The following is a 20,475-nucleotide window of genomic DNA, read 5'->3' as shown; positions in this document are numbered from 1 at the left end:
ACGTCACATGATAAGACGGGTGTGAGTGCTTTGCTTCCAATCTCTGCGTGAAATGTTCTTATTTTAAATTATCGCAAATACCTGTGACCAACGTATGCTTTAGATTCGTCGATATTAATTCGTTTTCATTCCAACGTTTTTCTCGAGTATCGTATACAACGACGGAACTAAAAACACCGCGATGAGATACGTTTTGGGTACTACCTTTGCATCCACTGCCTCCGCTACAATTCTAGTATTAGGTATTAATTAATATTCATTTCGCTTTAAATGAAACGAAAAATCGTAAAACAGTTTATAAAGAAATTTAACCAATTGTAACCGTTAATCGATAAAGATCGATTGTCGTGTTTGCAATTTCGATTTTTATAAAATGTACGTACGTATATATTTAAATAATAATAATGTCCCTTGCAGTATTGTACCATGTATTTACTGGAAAAGGAGAACGTGTTAGCATTGCATGGTGAGTAGAGAAATTTTACACAAAAATTTTTGCAACGATACAGACGAGTATTAAAAAACAAATATTTCTAGGTTTTTGGAAAATTCATCCCCGTATATGTGGGCAACCCTTGGCATTGGACTTGCGGTTGCTTTATCTGTAGTTGGTGCTGCATTGTTAGTTTCAATCTTGCAAATGATTCTCTCGTGTATTTCCAAACAATTTGAAAAAAATAATGTAAATCTTTCAGAGGAATTCATACAACTGGAGTCTCGATTATCGGAGGCGGTGTAAAAGCACCGAGAATCAAAACAAAGAATTTAATTTCTGTTATATTTTGCGAAGCTGTTGCTATCTATGGTTTGATCACAGCCATTGTTTTATCCGGAATGTTGGAGGAATTTAATTACAACGAACCTGCTCTAAGGGAAGAAATTCGTAATCAGAATTGGCTAGCTGGATATTTAATGTTCGGAGCTGGTTTAGCTGTTGGTCTCGTCAATCTGTTTTGCGGTATAGCCGTTGGAATCGTAGGTTCTGGAGCAGCTCTTTCCGACGCAGCCAATTCTGCTCTGTTTGTAAAAATTCTTATAGTCGAAATCTTTGGTTCTGCTATCGGGCTTTTTGGATTGATCGTTGGAATTTATATGGTAAGTTATTTACAAACGTTAATGACCATTCTTTTATTTCATCGTTAATGAATTCTTTCGTTCTCGCAGACGTCTAAAGTAAAAATGGGAAATAAGGTATAAATTTAGGATTAGAAGCAGCACTACGAACAACCATAAAGTATTTTTTGGAATCACAAAGTTCCATTCCATGTTTAGTAATCACTAAAAGAAAAGGAAAGTAGGTAGAAGGAATACGTAGTATAACCATTCTGTTCAAATCAATGTAAAAAAAATTGTTTCTCACGCAAGGTCAGTACATCTCTGTTTCGAGCAACTGTAATTTTGATACAAATAGAGTTGAACTTAAATAGTTGTTCAACTATTTTTTAGTAGTAAAAGAAATTTATTGCTGCGATACTGTCAGTTGTTTACGGTACTTCGAGTGCGTTGTAGCGCTCTCCTTTGAATGCATCTAATGTATATATTTTTTTCCAAACTGAAATGTATCAAACAAGAGTAATATTATGTTATACTTATTTTTATGTGTAAAATATAGTACGTATGATCTTATTTATCAGCAGAATTCATTTTACGACATAAGATGAAGAAAATAGTTCTTTATTCATTTGACAATAATAAAAAAGGTTTTCAAACGGCATTATATAAAAATTCATGATTGTATATGTAATTAACAGTGATAAACGTTCTTATAAATGTGTAACGTATGTTCAACGAACTTGAATACAACAGTAATTGAATATCAATTACAAATATTTGATAGCGTTATTGTCAATGGGCCAATACCCGATGAATATTTTTAAACGCCTCTTCCAGACACTTTACATACTCGCTAGAATTGCAATGGTTGTTATAACTCGTCACCACAGATCCCAATCTCTTATCTTGAATCATGTATCTAAACATTAGTTAAATGTTGTAGATAAAATTACTTTATACATTAGCTTGTTACAGGCGATATGTTTATATAAACAATAAAGGAAGTGTGTCTCACCCGATTCCATATCCATTGTTCACTACTGGACCAAACCCACCGGCAATTACGGCTGGGCTCGAAAGAGTAGACGTGGATAAGATATTATTGTTTATATTGTCGTATGCTGGATCCTGAAAAATAGCTGGTTTAGGGGAATCTGACTGTTCCCAAATCTTTTTTAATGCAAACAAGTGTCTATCGAATCCTTGACCTATGAACGTACGAAGAAATTGTTAACTTCAATTCTTGACGATTAAGCATAACACCGGATGGAGATTATGTCGCAATTACCCATAGCAGCTTCTTTGGTGAGCGTATTATGAACGTTACTGCAATTAATTATTAACTGTTTCAATTCCGACTTGGACAATTTGTTACTTTTCCGCACCATAGCTTCGCAGGTTGTTTTTGTTTCCATTGTACAGGGCCTAATGGTTTCTGTTCGCCCGTGCTTAAATGCGGCTGTACTACAAGATTCATACGAAGGTACCATACAATTGTCCCGATAGTATAGAGCTAACTGGAAAGCCAATTGCATAATCGCATCAGGACTTACGCCAAAGTTCTTACACTCGTCTTTACCAAATTTTTCGAATATCATATGATCGATGCTCAGCCGTTTCGTCCATTCTCCGTATTTTTTCGTTTGTGTATCAACGATATTTTGAAGTTTATCGTCTACGATAAATTCGAGTCGTTCGACGTCTACTGTTCCCTTTCGAAGACAATTGGCTTCGTTAGGATGGAATCTCGGTTTAGATATATCATCTTTTACATCCTGGAAAAATGATGCCATCAAATATCACGATTATTCTGCTCTAAACTCTTACATACATTGAAAAATCGTAGAATGGCTACTCCATCTCCCCACGAATGTTCAAAATTTATTCCAGCGTATCCGTCTTGCGAGACGATCAGAGAAAATGATTTGTCAAACCATCTGTTCGTTCCGTCTGCATGGAGGAATGTCTTAACTAATTCATTATAATCTGCTCCAATGCATGCATCGTCTAGTATCATCGTAAATACAGCGGAGTCTATTTTCTGCAGAAGGTCTCGATTACCAACTTCTGATAAATAAGCTCTAGTATTAGCCCATAGATTACGTTCTGCAGTTGTAAGTATTCCGATAGGACTTTTACTGGCTGGTCTTTCGTCGTCTAATACAGATTTTACACAACTCGCTATTGTCTTTGAGTCGTGAATATAGCCATTTTCATCCAACACATCAAAAGAGTAGAAATGCCCTTTTCTCATTACGATTATGTGCCGCGCAGATGTATTTTGATAAATCTCGTCTTTTTCTACTTTTGGTATCCTTGTTGTATTAAACAAGTTATGATATTGAGACATGTCCAAAGGATAAGCCTGTAATAACAATTAATTTCAAGACAAGTATATCGTTTTGTGATAAATAAATGTATCTATTATCTTACGTTGAACAAGTAAGCTCCGTACCAACTGATTTGGGACGGCAGTAATCTCGTAACAGTACGAAATAAATCAGTATCTGACTTTTTTGGATTTAAGTGAAACACTTCTGGCGGCAAAATGCCTTCTTTTAACGATTTCATGAACCTTAACGACGATACAATAAGATTTGTAGCTTTCACTAGCTGTGCATTATACGTTGCTTCATTTTCTGGCGCAAAAACTATGAACGGATTGTAATTGATGGGTAGAGGCTTACGATCTCTTAAATACATATCGAACCACCATTCGCTAATATAGCTAGTATGACGATTTTTAGCGTCTTTCTCTATAAGCTTTTTATGTAAACTAACACCGCTCGTGGCAAGAAATTCATTGACATAAGACGTAGTCTTTTCTAATTGTTCGTTAGATAATAGAGGTTTCTGTGCGTTTAAATATCTTCTGCACGTGTCCTGTAGTTTAGGAATAGGCAGACGCGGCAGAGATCGTTGGAAATGCATTGTGGGAGTTTTACTTCTTTTAATATATTGGTATTCTTCATCCCTTTGCGTGGCTGTGTTTCTATAATGAACACAAATATTTACAAAAAAGATATTTCTGTTTATACGTGCCAATTACGAGAATTTTATTTACCTTATTGTTTGCAAAACTAACAGCACTTTTCTGTTATCAGTCTGAAAGATTAATGCATTATTAAACTAACATATTAAATATTAAAATATCGCAAAATACTTACCAATTCTCTTTTAAAATAATTATGTCTCACTGGTAAAGAGAACATATTGCACACAGAAAATATTATTCTTTATTATACAGTATTTCATAAAATACAATAATTTGAGCAACACTGAATCGTATAAAAGTACAAATTCTTCAAACTTATGCTACTATTGCTAATTTCAATAGAAAGTACAATGAACTACTGTGCAGTACATTATTAACGAGAAGCGTTATATATGTATACATATGTGTACATAAGCATCGTATAATTATATATTCTTAACGCACGTTTACATTTCTGTTACAAATATTTAAACGTATTCACAATACAATTTAAAAATATATATACATATTAATGCATATTTATACGATTTGACTATTAAAAATTAATTCAAAATTTCGACTATGAAAAGGTGGATTTACAACGATTGACAAAAACGAATTAATTTGGGAAAACGTGTTTCACGACCAATGGTAAAATGCTTTCTAGACAATTTTAAGCGATCCTGATTGGTCGTCGCGATGATTCCGTGTCTTTCCCGCTTTTTAGAATGCCGCAGGAGTGTAACGATACATTCGATGAATATAAATAATGAATTGTGTGTGTTTCGACTTGTTTCCTTAAAGTTTATAACAAATGTGTGCCATCGCCATTGATACAGACGAAAATGCATTTCTCGTCCGTTAAAACTGTGCCTTAAAAAAATGTTGGATGAATTGCGAAGCGTTTCCGTTTGAAAAATTTAACATTCTTTGTGAAGATGTACGATATCGAAACGAAGGATTTTCAGTGAGGTGAAGTGAAATTTCGTACAGCATGAAGTGCCAGTAACAAAAGACTTTGAGACGTACTTAACATTGTTTATCGAAATATGAATTATCACTGTGACCATAAACTCAGTACGAGTCATACGAATTTAAGGTTAGGTATGCGTCATAAATTGCATATTATATCTTCTCGTTTCGTTACATTGATTACATGAAACAACATATACAATGCAGGTAGTTTAAGGACAACCACCTACATCGTTCTAATGGTGTACATCGCTCTGTGCATATATTAGACACATAATTCTAATATAAATGCGATATGTTACCACGTCGGTCACTTCAAAAGATATAAACATGTTAGTATATATGAACCTTGTTATTTTTATTGTTCATCGCTACTTAAAAGGGCAAATACATTTGAAAACATTTAATATTTTACAGGGCAGATCGAGATTATGATATGGGTCCAGCCACGGAAATGATGGTAAATGATTTTGACGATGAACGGACTTTAGACGAAGAAGAAGCTTTAGAAGGTAGTGAAGATTCTCACAACGAGTTGTCCAACTTGCAAAAGGTATAATTCTATGGTTTCTGAGTTAAAGTAATATATACGATGTTCACTTTGTAACAAGATTCTGATCCCAACTATTCTAGGATCAAGCCTGTGAAATGAAAAAATCAAGCCCATAAATAATTACAATTATGATAAGTTTCTACAACACTTTGGACTCAAAGTGCGTTCTCGTAGTGAGATTCGTATGTCTAGTCTATTTGTTATATCCGGCTTGATGATCATTTGTGTTCTTGTCTTCTTTCAGGAAGGTGATATGCCACTAAAAGACCTACTTGCAATGTATGGATACGGGGATCCGTCGACGGAAAATTCAAACAGTTCGGATCGATTGTTAATTCCATCCGGGAGCGGCGATCCAGAAGTTGAGGGACAGTATTCGGATAAGGGTGACAATGACGCGGATGACGATGACGACGACGACGAAGCGGACGCGACTAGTAACGAGCCAGATCTCAAACAATTTTATACAGAAATGTTGGTGAAGGGGAAAGATTCGACGTCGTTGGTGTCGGGATCGGCGATAAAAGGAAGCGGTGCTGGTAGCGTGGGCGCTGGGGATAATAGTAGACGGCACCGGATTCACGATGACGACGACGACGACGAAGAAGTCGAAGGCGAGGAATGTTCCATGATGGATGGCTGTAGCAACAATGAAAACGCGAGGACGACCGCAACGATAGGAAGTACCGTTGCCGCCAAGTGCAGCGGTATAACTGGACTCGGAGGATGTACAACGGACGACAATACCGTCACTGGAGTAGAAGGTAGCGTCGTGGGTGGCGCAGTGGACGGGGGTGAAGATGGAATAGTTAGCGGTAGTATAGGTAGTGGTACCTCAAGATTATTGCGGAGCGTTTCACGACCACAGAGCGAGGAGGAAGAGGACGACTGTGATTACAGTCCGGACGAAGAGGAATGGAAAAAGACAATCATGGTTGGTAACGATTACCAAGCTGCTATACCAGAGGGTCTTTGTCGTTACGACGATGCTTTACCATACGAGAACGAGGACAAAATGTTATGGGATCCTAGCCATATACCTGAAGAAGAGACCGAGGAATTCTTAGAACGGGCACAGTTACCAGCTGTAAAGGGCGGTGCTCTACCTACGGGGTCCCATATCAGAGACGACGAACAAGCGCTGTATCTGTTGCTGCAGTGTGGCTATAATCTTGAAGAAGCACTGAGAAGGCGTAGAATGAACGTTGTACCGCCTACGGATGCGGTTAGCCTCTGGTCGGAAGAAGAGTGCCACAACTTTGAGTCCGGATTACGAAGTTACGGGAAAGATTTTCATCTGATACAAAAGAACAAGGTACGTACCTTGACTTGTCTCGAGAAATAGAAAGTTATTCTGGGTACTATTGTCGTTGTTCTTGTTACAGGTTAGGACGCGTTCTGTCGGTGAATTAGTGCAATTTTATTACCTGTGGAAGAAAACGGAACGTCACGATATATTTACGTACAAGGCTCGTCTGGAGAAGAAGAAGTACGCGTTGCATCCTGGCATCACGTGAGTATTTTCTCTATCCATCGATAGGGCATTGTTCTCATAAACGAAGTTGTTCCTTTTATTTAAATTATTACAACATATGTCGTATTTTATCTTCTTTCGCGGCTTAAATAGATGGATTACTTTCGTTCGAGTCGCACAGTCTCTCTTTCATTTACATTTTCCAACGTATCGTGATTGAAAACTTGAAGTATGACAAGACCATTGAATCGTAAGCAGGGACTATATGGACCGATTCCTGGAGGAGCAGGAGGGCGTGCGCGATCGCAGCAGCTCGCCGAATGTTCATTGTTTATTGTACGGTGACGCCAAGCGACAAAGGTCGACCGCTAGTGCTGTGAATAACGACGAATCGAAATCCACGGAACCGTGGGACAGTGCCGCGGTCGATCCGTTAGCGGATCTGAATGGACCAACGCCACCGCCGCCGCCACCCCCGCCCCCTCCTCCACCGCCGCCTACGCCGACCATTGCCAGCGGATCGCCTTCAGGATTGGTTTCCACCACGTTGACGACGCCTGCGTATTGCACCCCGTCGACTCGACAGTCCGACTGTTCACCGGCCGACTCGACTTGTCCCAATCCTCACGCATGGTCGAACTTGGCGTCGCGAAGTCACTCTACCTCCTCCATCGTGACGACGATCACCATCAACACGACAGCCAACACCGCGCCGACAGTCACCGCCGTCGGGATCGCCAGCACGGTGACCACCAGTTCCGTCGTCACTTCCGTTACCTCGAATAATTTTTACCATTCGCGCGTGACGTCGAGAAGCAACGATTCCCACGACTCGCCGTCACCGGAGAACATTTTACCTCATTTGCCCCCTTAGCGTCAAACGCGACCTTCGGGTTTGCAGCCTGGAAGGCGTCAAATGTCATTGCGCGACGCGTTCAGCTCGTCGCTAGCGCCATCGCTATCGTCGTAGCATATAATATTCGTTAATATCACGAATTATATATTTTTATACTGTATCGTAGTAACGACTATCGATCGCGACAGCGAAAAATGTACGTTCTCGCGCGAAACGAACACAGAGGTATTAAAAGTATGTTAATTAACTGAGAAGGACAAGAAATGAAACGGGCAGTTTAATGGTAAGTGGAACGTGGACGCGAATCACTGTAGCTTTTTCCATTTTCTGCTTTCTACTTTCCGGTAACTGTGTCTGTCGTTATCCGTAGATAAAGTTTACGAAAGGAACACACGTGTTTAAATTATTGACATCGATTCGCGTTTTCAGATCTAGAAATATTTAAGTGTTATCCGTGCGAGCCGAACGATCGATCGCGATCGCAGAATTGTTGCGCCGGGCGCGAACTTACGTAGGATAAACGTAACGTTGTTCCGTCGCGTGTTTGATCGCTGGTACTAAGTGTACAGAAATCCAGTTACGCAACGCGAATTACGTAAATCCGACGAAATGAGGCATGGTTGAATTAAACTAAATTCGCTGAGAACTTGTTCTTTTTTTTTTATTTACGTTCGAGAATGCACGAAGCGTGATCAAAATTTTGGTAATTTGGCGCCAGTGGTTCCTCGACCTTTGTAAAGCTTCATGGCACCGAGGGTTAAGAGTCACTGCGTTTTATACACATCTCGAAATTTCGGAACACCCGCGTTTGCATATCCCTCGATTTATTCTTTTTATCAAACTTTTTTATCCTTTATACGAGCACAGGAAGATTATAATAAAAATCGTTACTTTATTACGAATTCCAACGTACACCAAATAATTATAAAACTTTATTTCTTTTGTACACTACCAAGTTTCTCCTTTCGTTTTTCTTAACTTAACACGCAATTTGTCCTATTTTGTAACAGTCGCTATCGATACTGCATCAAGTCCAAAGACTCTACGACAGCCTTCAGCAACTTGCCCATCAGCGGTAGAAATTGTACGCTGCTGACGTTGGTCGTGAACCGTCCGGTAGTGAAAATGTCTTCTTCGAGCTCCTCTCTGAATGATTCTTTCAATCTAGCTGGTAAAATATTGTAACTAGGATCGACCGACTGATCTATCGTCCTAACGCTCTTTGTATCCGCGCTGATCAACGATCCTTTAACTAGCCAGTTGTCAGGCGTGCCTCGGTGTTCGAGGAAATCGAAGAAAACTCCCAGTTCCGTCACCGTTTCGCGCGCTATCAGCTGACGGTCTCTGAGAGCGATTCTCGGACTCCTGACACCCTCTAAGGCTTGGCACAATATTAACACGAGATTGATCTCGAGTGCCAGCCTCGTGTTGTTCTCGTCCATAGATTCGAACCAAGGATCGCTGAACTTCTGGTATTTGGTAACGACAGGGCTGCTGCCGCTTTTACCAGTGATCGATCCACCTCCTTTTGTAACGTGCCTACCACTGGTCAAGGCTGTCGCTCTCGACAGTATAGTATTCTCACAAATGAGAGGATCGTAAGGCCTTCTGACGAGTCTGGGGCTGCTCAGCAGCGGCACAGTCACGTCCAGACCGCTGACGTACGCCAGAAAGTCCCCAGCCACGTTGGAGGACCTAGAAGCCGAACCGGAAGCGGCGTGAATCATCCTTCTGAGATCTTTGCTCGTGTGCATTCTTCTGTCTTCGGGCGTGGCGTGTTCCCACTCCCTCTTGGCGGAATCCGTTTTGTCGTTCTGACCGACGAAAGACACCGACGAAGAGCTCACTGGCTGAGACCTAGAGTGAAGAGCCTGCGTGAACAGCTGCGTGGAGCTGATGATGGTGCCGTATGTCAACCGTGGACCAGAGATTATGCTCATCTGTGGCGGGCCAAAGTTCATTTCCGCCATAGGCGTGTACCAGAAGTCCTGTGTGTATATAGTGTCCACCAGGGTGTTCAGTCTGGGCGAGAAGTAAACGAAACTGAGCGCGCAGGTCGTGTTTATGATGATCAGCTTGTTCACCAGCAGCTTCAATTCGTCGCTCGGCGAACGTTTGTCGCAGGACTCCAGCTCCTCCGCGCTCTCCATGCTGATACCGTCGATGATGAACTTGAGGATCCGCGGACGCAACAGCAGGTTCACGGTGTTGTCGTACGCCAGGTACATGCACTTGATCAGAGTCTCGCAGACGCTCTTCTGTATCGAGTTCCAAACGTACGGTAGCGTGGCCATGATGTTGATGAGCGCAACGAGGGATTGCAGCAGATCAGCGGCCAAAAGATCCGCAGTATGTCTGAGCAACGTCGACGCGACCATCAACTGATGCTCGTGGGAGTCGAGAAACATGACAATAGATTTTATATAGACTGTGGGTGTTTCTCTGGTCACTAGACCGGTGAGGAACTCCAAACCGAGGGTATAGAGCGGCCACCAGTCCTGGCAGCGCCATTTCCCGTTAGTGCAGTCGTCGTACAAGGAGTCCAGCATGCTGTTACCGATGTCAGCCGGTGGAATCAGGCTCAGCCATAGTTTCGCAATGTCATTCTCGTTGATAGGGTGGAGAGTGTACGGCGAACGAACGATCAGGTTGAGCAGGTTGAGCGCTGCTGTGCTGAACCTCAGGTAAGGATACTTTTGCAAGGTGATGCCGATGCAAGCCATCAGCTCGGGTATCATTTGACGGAGTTGCACGCATCCGGCCTTATTCTGCTGCTTCGACAGCGAGCTGCGCTCCACGTAGGATCGCAACAGTTGCGTGACCATGCAGACGGCCAAGGTGGCGGGCAAACTCTCGCGAATTCCGCGGAGGGTCTCCGCGTTCCTCTCGTCAGCGTTCTTCTGCGCTGTCACGCTACCGATCGTCCCCTTCTCGTCCACCGTGCGTTCTATCGGCTGCTGTTGCTTCCGTTTCTCGAATTGAACGGCTGCCTCTCTCAGCTGCTCCAATTCGCTGGCTGCAATCGTGCAGGAGTGCGCCAAAAGGTACTCGAGGCTCGTAGCGTCCTCGCGCAACGTCTTCTTCACGCATTGCACGCACCCAAGGAGCAAAGACATCAGCGTCTGACGCAACGACTTCCCGTAACTGCGATAAGCCTGGCCGATCTCTTGCATCAGCTGCGTCAAGCCTGACTTGAAGATCCTCGAGTCGTCGACGCATATCTGTTTCCAAGAGGTGATGCATCGCAGGGACAGAGACGCTAGCAACATCGTGATTTTTCTACTACCAAGGTCGTGGGATTGTTTCACCCGTTCCAACAACGACCCTAGAGAGTGCTGCGTTATTAACTGCGCTTGGATCACGTTCACCGGATAGTTGGTCGCAATCCTTTCATCGGTTAGCGTGACGATGAAGTTATACCAGGATTCTAAATTACTTTCGTACTGGGAATGCAGGATACTCGTGTCCTGTTTCTCGTAATTCATCGACCTGTCGCTCTCGGAATGCACATCCTCGAGTATGTAAATCGCCAGCTTCTTCCAGTAATCTTTCGACTTGTCCAAAAATTTTCTCAAGTTCATGGAGAAGTCGTCTTCCAGCACGGAACTCTTGAACAGTTCCAGGGTGATTATGTCTAACAGGTGAGAGTAACCCTTCGCGCCTGGTACTAGGTCTCTGAAAAGGGGAGCAAACAAATGAGTCCAGAACTTTTCTCGTTTTCGAAAGAAATTAACTAGAATTTCGTTCCTGTGGTACCACATCGCTCGCAGCAACGCCATCGTGCTGTTGTACAACTTGTCGCACACGATGTCTTCCTTTTCGTAAATACGATTCAAGTATTTCACCAAAAACTGTCTGCATCCTTCCGTGAAGAACTCCTCGACCGATCGAGGGAAGATCCGTTTACATTCTGCCGGGTGTACGATGTTGAAGAGAGCCTCCGTCAAGCCGGGTTGCTTTTCCAGACAAACAGCGACCAATTCAAGAATGGCGACTTTAACGTCTGCCACGCAAGTTGGCGACATGAGTCCTCTACGGGACGCAAAGGTTTCTCTGATAGCTGTACCGTCCATACCCATGCAAACGAGGAGGGACATAGAAGATCCTTCGGCAAATTTCTTCAGCAGCCTAACAGCCATGGCTTGCAACGGCGGACTAAACCAGACATAAAGGTAATTGACGATCGTGGGCACTATTAACAGACCATTGGGCACACGAGGCGAAGAATACAAGGCAGCTTCCAACGGCGATCTGTCTCCTGTCTCTAGCCCCAACGATTTCCTAAATATCAGCAATCTATTCACCACCGATAGAGCCAACTGTACACTCTTGATCGCCTTGAACCCTTTACCGCGAATCCAATCTGTTTCCGCCATCATTTTGTTGTGCAGTGTACGTTCACCTGTGCGGATCAGTTTCAGCAACGCGTGCCTTGGTTCTAGATACAATAAACTATACGCGACGACCAGCTGCAATTCATTGCGCATGTCTTCTTTCGGTAGACTAGACTCGAGAGCTCTGTGAAGACAGAACATACTTTTCAACCACAGATCGGTCCTCTCCGCGTCTGAATCGAAATACCAAGAATCTAATTTAGGCAGAACGCCTTGCAACAAGAACACCATTCCTGGTATTTCAACCGTGTACAAGGCTTCCTCGTTGTACTTCCTGATCAAATACTTCGACAGGATGTCCAAGTACGCGTTCAAAATTGGATAAGAATGAGCGATCGTTTCTATGGAGGACAACCAGGATGCGATTATACCGCCGTCGAACGAGACGGCTTCCGCGAAGTCCAACGTCTTTTGGTAACGGTTGTTGAACCTTGGATAAACGCCTGCACGCATCCTTGAGAGTATTTCTTCTGGATACTCTAGAACGAGTTCGGATGAAATACTGATGCACGCTGCAACGATTTTGTATATGTACATTTTGTCCTCGGGTAATACTGGATAGGAAAATCTGTTGATGATCTCGAAGCTTAATTCCGTTGGTATGACCATACTTTGCGGTATCCCTATATATTTAGCTAACGTTTTCAATAACTTCAACCCTTGCGATACGATTTCGGGCAAGTTTTTAGTCATCTCGCTGATATTAGTGATCCCACCGCCAGCTTGAGAGAAGAGCTGCTCTATCTTGTAGTGCAAAGCGTCCCAGTAGCATGCTTTCTGCCGAAATATCACCACCTCACGGTCGCTAGACATGCGTATATTTTCGCGCAGAGAATCCTCCGCTATCGCGTACGAGTTTTTATGAATCATACACTCTTGCTCGTACGGTTTGAAGGGTTTATTATGGTCCCGTTGTCGCGGTACCTCCAGCGTCAACGACTGAAGATTGTCCAGCTCCGCCGCGATTTTTTCAGCACTCGTCTCAGACGCGGTCGCCAAACCGATCGCAATGTTCGTCAATGGCTCGAATTCGTATGGAAATTGTTCAGCCGCGAACTTGTAGATCAACCATAAACCGTCGTCCCGTTCCTCCCAAAATCGCGCCGCCGTTTTAGGAAATTGAATCGTAGCGGCAACAGCATCGAAGATACCATTCAGTACGCTCAGTTTCTCCTCGTCCACGAAAGCGCACACCAAGGTGAGGAGGTTGTACACGCTACTGTGCACGACTTCGGCGTAGTGAGTCTTTTCGCAAATCATTTCGGTATTCATTAAATCTTGCAAATAATGGAAGACGTTGAGTTGTATGGCTTTGATACCGAACGGTTTGAATCGGTTCAATGTATCCATATTTTCCGGATCGATGGCGTAATTTGCCAACATCCACGACAGAAACAGTGGACTGTCTTGCGGGTAACTGTCGCGAATGCATTTGTGCTCGAAAGTTTCTTGCATGCTATTTCTGACGCTCCGTATCCAATCCTCCATGTCGACGCTGAGGAACAAAACATTACCGTTAAAATTATGATTCATTTTAGATCACGCGGCAAAATACTCACTGTTTTCTGACGTCCAACGCTACTAAAAATAGAGCCGCTTGACTGTACTGTATTTCTTTGATTTTCTTTGCAATCGCTTTCTTATCCTCGTGACTTTTTGTACTTGCTAAGCGCCTTGGTTCCCCCTATAAAATAATCGAATTTATTTGGTAACAGTAGTGTAGCGCTGATTTATTCTTTTAGTACAATACGGACCCCAATGCTTTCGTAAAGTTTCAAAAATTCCGTGTCTGCAATATGTATATCATGAATGATGACCGTTAATATGTGGAGTAATTCCCGCATTTCGACGAGGCTGCTGTTATACAGCCTGTGTAAGTACTCCTCTGTACATAGTTGGGACCTAATAGGTGGGTTCACTGTCTTCAATGTTTCTATTTGTTTCTGAATAGATTCCAGTAACGTTCCAAATAAAACACTGTCAAAAAACTTGGCAAATTCCTTTTGGTAACGGTGTTCATTGTCTTTATATTCGACCATAAGTTTGAGGCATTTTATTAAGGTCATTCTTTCGGAATAGTAAAAGTTCCATATATCGTTGATCAACACTTTCATCGAAGTATAATCCACAAGTTGAGACGCAAAAGTTTCCGTGCAATTGCGATATTCGTACTTTATAAAATTACAAACTAGGTCCCACGTAATCGTAGCATCCAAATTCTAGAAAAACCAGGAAACAATTAATTTCGACAATACTTAAATAAAGAGAAGTAGCGAAAAGCTTTAATACGTACCAGAAGAGGAGCAAGTTTACTAATTAGTTCGTACATTCGAGGAGAAGGATCATTCTTGGGTATATTTTGCAGCGATGCTTCTGTGTATGGTTTGAAATATAAAAGACCTTCTTTGAGGAGTTTTGTTTCCTTTTTAATTTCATCTTCGACGAGTTGTCTCTCGCACCGGCATACCGTATCCGATATCAAGAACCATAATTCCTTGCAGTATCTGCATTAAAAATAATGTTTAGACGATGACAGCCATTGTACAAGCAGGGTCAATTCTTAAGGAACGATAAAAGCCGTATTCTTTTTTATTAAGACAGCAAAACAAGGTAATATTTACTTACGGCAGACTTTCTACAGCGGGAGCTTCCATTTCATATACATTGATTTATGTTAATAATAAAAAACACACTATAATTCTCTTACGAGACAATTAAAATATCTTAAACTCTAATAGAACTGCATTTCAACATTACATATCTGTTTTAGTAATAGATGTTAACAATTTACTGTAAACAACGACCAGTACGTAACCTCAAACACACCGTTGAAAGTACTGCCGCGTATTATCGCGCATGCAATTTTCAATTGAATTGAAAACTGGTCACAAAATCATTATGGCGCTATGTAGTCGATTTCTGATTGGTCGACAGACCTCAGACCTTTAGGCGGGAAGAAAGTTACCGGAAGTGATACTGAAGTTAGCCAGGATGCCGAAAGTTGGCCATACTGTCGTTCACTTCCCGCTAGGACCTCGCGCGCGACGCACGCTTTGTAATTCAGAGCTGCTTGAAAGAAGAATAAAATGAAGCAAATCCCGTTTTCCTCTACAAATTCAGATTATTCAACTCGAGAAACAAGTCCCCAGCGTAAGTATTTACTTTCATTTGCATTCTTTTGCAATGTAAAACGTTTATATATTCGAACGCATCTAACGAACACGAAACGCTTTACGGGAAAATGGATGCCAAAGATTTTGGACAAAAATGCAATTATATACGTTGAATTTGTAATCGTAACGCTGTTAGGAATGACTTAAGTCTACAATTCGAAAGAAGAAAGCAATATTATAGTTCTTTTATAGTTTTAAAGCATAATACGTAGCAGATTTTGAACGGTTAACAGATTGCGCGTCAGATTCAAATTGCTCATTTCTCTTTCGTAAACCAACGATAAAAATATCTGTTTCGCGTTGCAGATACAAAAAATAAACTATCCATGCTATAGCTGGAAGCTTTGGCAGCGAATATGTTCGCATAAATGCTTTCGTTAGGTGTGCTGGGCATAGGATTCCTAACGATACGAATTTCCTATCCACCATGTTCGAAACCTTCACGAGACGTAATTGCGCAGACTCCTTATCCGGCCAATCGCATTACAGAACGCTTCGACGCTTCGAAATATCTAACCTCCATGCAACGAGGTGCATCGCTAACAAAGTAAGTTCTCTTAATTACTCTACGACAGCAAAATTGTTTAAACATTTCATGATTCCGAGGAATAAGTTACTAGTTATTAAATGCGTATGATTGTTCTTTGGAAATGAATTCGATGCGTGAGTTACTCTGAGATATTCTGTTGCATCTCAATTTTAAAATATATTCTGAATTTAAGAACTAAATTATTAGTTATTAAATGCACATGTTAGATGTATTTAAAATACATATAATTATAAACATATTAGAATATCTAGAATAAGATGGGCCAAAGGTGGTTTTTAATTTTTAATTTATAAAAGAAAGAAATTGTAATGAGAGAGATTGATTAATGGTTTTCTCTAGCTGGATGAATATAAATGTTGGAATTGGAGAGGGAGTTTTGGACAAATATAACGTTTTAACGAAGTGGTAAAGTATCGTCCTTCCACGAGAAGAAGGCACAGCGTGTTTACATCCCCACTCTTGCTGATTGGTTGTATGCAGTGTGCTGATTGGCTGACTTCGTCACCGTTTTCGACCAATACCTGTGAGTCAGCGGATTGCAACAGGAGTGGGGATGTAAACACGCTGTGCTTTCTTCCAGTGGAGGAATGGTATCCATCGAGGACGTTTCGTAGACATTAGGACAAATTGCGTTTTGTGACGCGCATAGAGGAAAAATTGTTTTTGAGAGTGCAAGATGGAAAGGGTGAGCGCATCTGTGTGAACGATACCCGGGTACATTTGTTAGAGTTAGTGGCTGCAATTGGCTATAAGAACGCTGGCAACTAGATGGTTCATCCACGGGATATTCTAGGTCGACGTTAGACCATCCAATTTTTCTTTTTACACGAGCTTCTTATCCATCAAAACAAGCCGGTAATTTTGCTCGTCCCGGGCCGAGAAATTTCTCTAGAAGGTTCTAGCGTACATCGCGTTTGTCATAGTAAACTTTTAAGGCGGTCGTCGATCGTAATAGAAATATAAAAAAAAAACAAAATTGATTAACATCAAAGGTATCTCGCAGAACGTGTATAAATTCGCAATTTGCAATTTATATCGCGCAAAACTATATAAAAAAAAATTATAACGCAAACTATAAGTCATTGTACTTTGAAATGGCTAAGAAGCGCCATTTTCAACTGTTTGCGCGGCTAATTCTATTGCAATCTATTACCAGACTCCCAATGAAATTTTGATTGGTCTTTTTTGTTCTAGCTGATGAACTTAGGATGTCTGGCAGAGGGTCGCCATGCACCCCTTTGCGGTCGAAAGCATCTTCCCCTTCGATCACCGGGGGGTGGCGACCAGCATGGTTATTTGCTCGTTACAAACACGCAGTGGCGACTGGAGGAACAAGTCAAAAGTAAATTATATATTTCATAATTACTTGGTAGTAACTCTACATTACGTGTAGAGGGCCTGGTAATTTGGAGAATTATTTAGATGTTACTGGTTCTACTGTCATATGATAACTACTGTCCTCCGCTAACTTGAAGAAAGTAGAAGGGATACACATTGACTTCTAGTTCGCTATTCGTCGCGGCAGTTACACACACATCTGAATTGTCTGAGAGCAAGGGAGCAAGATTGATAGATGGACGGTCCAACTCCTCTTGCCCCTGTGCAGTCCCGCGGGACTTCAAGTCAGCGGATCGCAGTAGTCCATGCTACGACTGTAGTCACTGTCTATCAAAGGACGCTTACGGGTCACATTCGGCGTTAGGTTGTTTACGTTTGGTGACTCGTCTTGTTGGTCCGAGCATAGATCGAGTTTGGACACGTGTCCCTCGTCTCGTGTTCTCTCAAATAAAACACCGACACCTTCTCGAAGGTTCGAGACCATTCCAGAATGCAGCATAATTACAAAGGTGTCACAGTATCGCGACAGACAACCCAACGGCGACATTAAAAGTATTCGCAGAGTCCTATAGCAGAGTGCAGAGATTTGTGCAATGCGGCTTTAAAATTAAAGCTTACATTTATACTCTCCGGTGAAACCATAGGAAAAAGAAGCCACAATTGACTTTTCCATTTGATGGTCAAATAGAGAAAGAAAAAATTGTAGGTACACTGGATAAAATATTTTATTATATTCCCACTCTTTCACATATAGACTAATATACTCGTATTTTATCTTAGATTATCTCGTTTCGATGTTGCAACTACTGAAAAAGCCACGGATCTTCAAGAAATCATAAGTACGCGATTGGATAAAATATTCTATTATATTCCCTATCTTTTACGCATAGTCAAATGACCAATGTACCCATATTTTATCTTAGATCACCTTGTTTCGATGTTGCAACTACTGAAAAAGCCACGAATCTTCGAGAAATCATAAGTACGCGATTGGATAAAATATTCTATTATATTCCCTATCTTTTACGCATAGTCAAATGACCAATGTACCCATATTTTATCTTAGATCATCTTGTTTCGATGTTGCAACTACTGAAAAAGCCACGAATCTTCGAGAAATAATAGGTACGCGATTGGACAAAATATTTTATTATATTCCCTCTCTTTTACGCATAGTCAAATGCCTAATGTACCCATATTTTATCTTAGATCATCTACGATGTTTTGCCTACCGAAAAAGAGCTTCGAGGAATAATGGGAGATTCTGCCAGTTGGAGGCTGATGTTTGGTCGCAGACGGTTCGTATAATCAAAGCACATACCGCTATGTTTTTGTTTGCGTACCAAGAACAAGGACGGTGTAAATTAAGTCCGCCGTAGGTTCTCGAACGACAGAAACTAATCAGGGGTTGGACGAGTTACGCAGTTCGCCCTGTACAATAATCGCAGGTAAAAGAAACGGCACGCGGGGAAAGAAGGTAGGCAGACGCGTCAGGGCGCCGACGCGGGGCGTCGAGGCGGTCGACGCCGCGTCGTAGACGCTGATCGTCGACCAGTGCACGTTCGTCTTGAACATCGAGCGCGTCGCGTGCTCGTCGTCGTCGGGTTACGTTTGTGGTACCGTGCCGCGATGTTGCTGCGAGCGTGAGGGAGAGATACAGCGCGCAGGGGACGAAAACGCGCTTCCATCGGGATTACTATGCGATCCTACGCTACGAAAATTCTCGTAAATATTCACGTACATTCGTCAGGAGCGTTTCGTCATCGCACTTCGCTATCCTGCTCTTATTAAAACCCTGCATTCTACTTCTACGGCGTTAAGATCCTCGAATGAACGGAGATAAAATCGTTTCAGTGAACGATCGAGCTGCTGCCTCTCTTCCTGCGATGTAATCAGGATTTTTAATTACACGATCGCCCGGGACCGAAGATGTGTAAACAGTGGTGTTGCGAGTATCTCTGATCGAAGCAAGAAGCGAGGCAAAAGCCGGGAAATTCGTGTAAATCAGCGGGACGACAGCGTGGACGTTGGCCGGCGTGCAATTCGTCGCGTTTGTGCTTCCCCCGTTATGCATGTTCATCGCGATTCTTGTTACCGCGGATGCATCCGTCGGGAAATACAACCGCGGGATCGAAACGGCGCGCGCGAAACGGTATCGTCGCGTTTCGGCGCCGTGGCCCTCGAAATTCGAGCGCGCCTAGGGTTGTATGCGGCACTGCGGCTGTTTCGCCGAGTTCGCGGCCTACCCTTGTAATTTAACCGCTGCAACGAGACCTGGCGAACTTTCTGACGGCGATGATTCCCCTCTGTCGACGCGATTTATCGATCCAGCCGAGTGGGAACCGCGATCGACGCGGATTACAACAGTTTGCAATTCCTTCGTTGATACTCGGTCCGTTTCTGTTGTTTGTAATTGCAATTATCGGTAGAAGGAAGAATCCTAGGAATTCCGGGGGTCGTACTCTATTCAGCACGCGATTGTAACTTATAACTAGTTGTTCGAGGTTGTTGAAACTTTTCTTGCGGAGGGAAACTTCCGTTTATTCTAGACTATTGTAAAATTGATTGCGTCTAAAGTGCCCGGGATATGGACTATTCTGTTATTGCAGGCAGAAACAAAGTTACTTTTACTAGTAACCCTTATGTACGATTGTAACTTGCAAGTTGTTGAAGTACATCGTTGAGTGGAAACTGTCTTATGAAAGGAATCCTCGCGTTATTCCTCTATCATAAACTTGTAAAATTGTTTCCGCTAAGTACACGACTTCGTTACTCAATTTTTCACGCGTGTATCGTTTAATTTTGTTTATAGAACAGACTAGTTCTACGACTCCAGGAGTGTAGCTCCACGATTCCCATTAGTTCTTAATATTATCGAAGTAAAATGTAAAATATTTTACAGCTTCAGTAGCTCAGTTGATAGATCAGATTTCCCCCGGAAGAGCTATCTGTGTTTGACAAAAACGACGTTCCTTTGTGTTTATTGACCGAAGGTCGAGGGATCTCTGTTTCTCCCTACACCGTCGCGTTCGCGAGGCTCGTGCTTGGTACGAATTCGAGGAACGTTCGGTTCGCGGAACCCGATGGAAGGTCGCTTATCGCCGTAGTGTAACTCGATCGCGAAAAGTGAGAACACGT

At 42.2% G+C, this 20,475-nt stretch overlaps 5 protein-coding genes across 9 annotated transcripts in view; 3 read left to right on the top strand and 2 right to left on the bottom strand.

The window, feature by feature from the left end:
• Position 1: 1 nt before the first annotated feature.
• On the top strand, positions 2–2,072 carry LOC143349214 (V-type proton ATPase 21 kDa proteolipid subunit c''). The gene is made up of 5 exons (XM_076780293.1): positions 2–242; positions 418–466; positions 538–621; positions 696–1,095; positions 1,165–2,072. Exons 1-5 carry the CDS (start codon positions 182–184, stop codon positions 1,195–1,197), a joined length of 627 nt encoding a protein of 208 aa, XP_076636408.1. The 5' UTR covers positions 2–181; the 3' UTR covers positions 1,198–2,072.
• Cpt2 (Carnitine palmitoyltransferase 2) lies at positions 1,832–4,418 on the bottom strand. Its single transcript, XM_076780291.1, has 7 exons — positions 4,221–4,418; positions 4,118–4,158; positions 3,487–4,045; positions 2,885–3,418; positions 2,342–2,828; positions 2,069–2,261; positions 1,832–1,972 (listed from the first exon to the last, which is right to left on the bottom strand). Exons 1-7 carry the CDS (start codon positions 4,263–4,265, stop codon positions 1,846–1,848), a joined length of 1,986 nt encoding a protein of 661 aa, XP_076636406.1. The 5' UTR covers positions 4,266–4,418; the 3' UTR covers positions 1,832–1,845.
• Positions 4,419–4,772: 354 nt separating this feature from the next.
• LOC143348810 (mesoderm induction early response protein 1) lies at positions 4,773–8,741 on the top strand. Of its 5 annotated transcripts, none has more exons than XM_076779429.1 (6): positions 4,773–5,126; positions 5,207–5,331; positions 5,417–5,552; positions 5,797–6,867; positions 6,938–7,065; positions 7,282–8,741. In XM_076779429.1, exons 2-6 carry the CDS (start codon positions 5,288–5,290, stop codon positions 7,898–7,900), a joined length of 1,998 nt encoding a protein of 665 aa, XP_076635544.1. In that variant the 5' UTR covers positions 4,773–5,126; positions 5,207–5,287; the 3' UTR covers positions 7,901–8,741. The 5 variants fall into 5 exon arrangements, with proteins under 5 accessions (XP_076635544.1, XP_076635545.1, XP_076635543.1 ...); XM_076779430.1 differs by having other exon boundaries at positions 4,773–5,131; positions 7,285–8,741; XM_076779428.1 differs by having other exon boundaries at positions 4,773–5,131.
• Positions 8,742–8,781: 40 nt separating this feature from the next.
• On the bottom strand, positions 8,782–15,081 carry Nup188 (nuclear pore complex protein Nup188). The gene is made up of 5 exons (XM_076779427.1): positions 14,902–15,081; positions 14,570–14,780; positions 14,031–14,495; positions 13,836–13,960; positions 8,782–13,771 (listed from the first exon to the last, which is right to left on the bottom strand). Exons 1-5 carry the CDS (start codon positions 14,928–14,930, stop codon positions 8,896–8,898), a joined length of 5,706 nt encoding a protein of 1,901 aa, XP_076635542.1. The 5' UTR covers positions 14,931–15,081; the 3' UTR covers positions 8,782–8,895.
• Positions 15,082–18,909: 3,828 nt separating this feature from the next.
• The window catches only part of LOC143348860 (insulin-like growth factor-binding protein 7), a 376,906-nt gene continuing 375,340 nt past the window's right edge, over positions 18,910–20,475 (top strand). Inside the window, exon 1 of the mRNA XM_076779534.1 lies at positions 18,910–19,062. The gene's annotated coding sequence lies outside the window, so the exon portion shown is untranslated. The remainder of the gene's footprint in view (positions 19,063–20,475) is intronic.

Source organism: Colletes latitarsis, chromosome 12 (genome assembly GCF_051014445.1).
Source record: "Colletes latitarsis isolate SP2378_abdomen chromosome 12, iyColLati1, whole genome shotgun sequence".
Classification (NCBI taxonomy): Eukaryota; Metazoa; Arthropoda; class Insecta; order Hymenoptera; family Colletidae; genus Colletes; species Colletes latitarsis.
Note: the sequence above shows the minus strand (reverse complement) of the source record. Positions and strands in the feature narration are given on the sequence as shown.

Excerpts from the sequence above, each read along its gene's own strand:
- Nup188 (XM_076779427.1), bottom strand. The coding sequence starts at position 14,930 with ATGGAAGCTCCCGCTGTAGAAAGTCTGCC. Across the intron at positions 14,781-14,901 it reads CCCGCTGTAGAAAGTCTGCC|ATACTGCAAGGAATTATGGT; the intron begins GTAAGTAAATAT and ends TTTTTAATGCAG. Across the intron at positions 14,496-14,569 it reads GTAAACTTGCTCCTCTTCTG|AATTTGGATGCTACGATTAC; the intron begins GTACGTATTAAA and ends TGGTTTTTCTAG.
- LOC143348810 (XM_076779429.1), top strand. The coding sequence starts at position 5,288 with ATGCGATATGTTACCACGTCGGTCACTTCAAAAGATATAAACAT. Across the intron at positions 5,332-5,416 it reads ACTTCAAAAGATATAAACAT|GGCAGATCGAGATTATGATA; the intron begins GTTAGTATATAT and ends AATATTTTACAG. Across the intron at positions 5,553-5,796 it reads AGTTGTCCAACTTGCAAAAG|GAAGGTGATATGCCACTAAA; the intron begins GTATAATTCTAT and ends GTCTTCTTTCAG.
- LOC143349214 (XM_076780293.1), top strand. The coding sequence starts at position 182 with ATGAGATACGTTTTGGGTACTACCTTTGCATCCACTGCCTCCGCTACA. Across the intron at positions 467-537 it reads GAACGTGTTAGCATTGCATG|GTTTTTGGAAAATTCATCCC; the intron begins GTGAGTAGAGAA and ends AAATATTTCTAG. Across the intron at positions 1,096-1,164 it reads TGATCGTTGGAATTTATATG|ACGTCTAAAGTAAAAATGGG; the intron begins GTAAGTTATTTA and ends TCGTTCTCGCAG.
- Cpt2 (XM_076780291.1), bottom strand. The coding sequence starts at position 4,265 with ATGTTCTCTTTACCAGTGAGACATAATTATTTTAAAAGAGAATTG. Across the intron at positions 4,159-4,220 it reads ATTATTTTAAAAGAGAATTG|ACTGATAACAGAAAAGTGCT; the intron begins GTAAGTATTTTG and ends TTAATCTTTCAG. Across the intron at positions 3,419-3,486 it reads ACGGAGCTTACTTGTTCAAC|GCTTATCCTTTGGACATGTC; the intron begins GTAAGATAATAG and ends TTGTTATTACAG.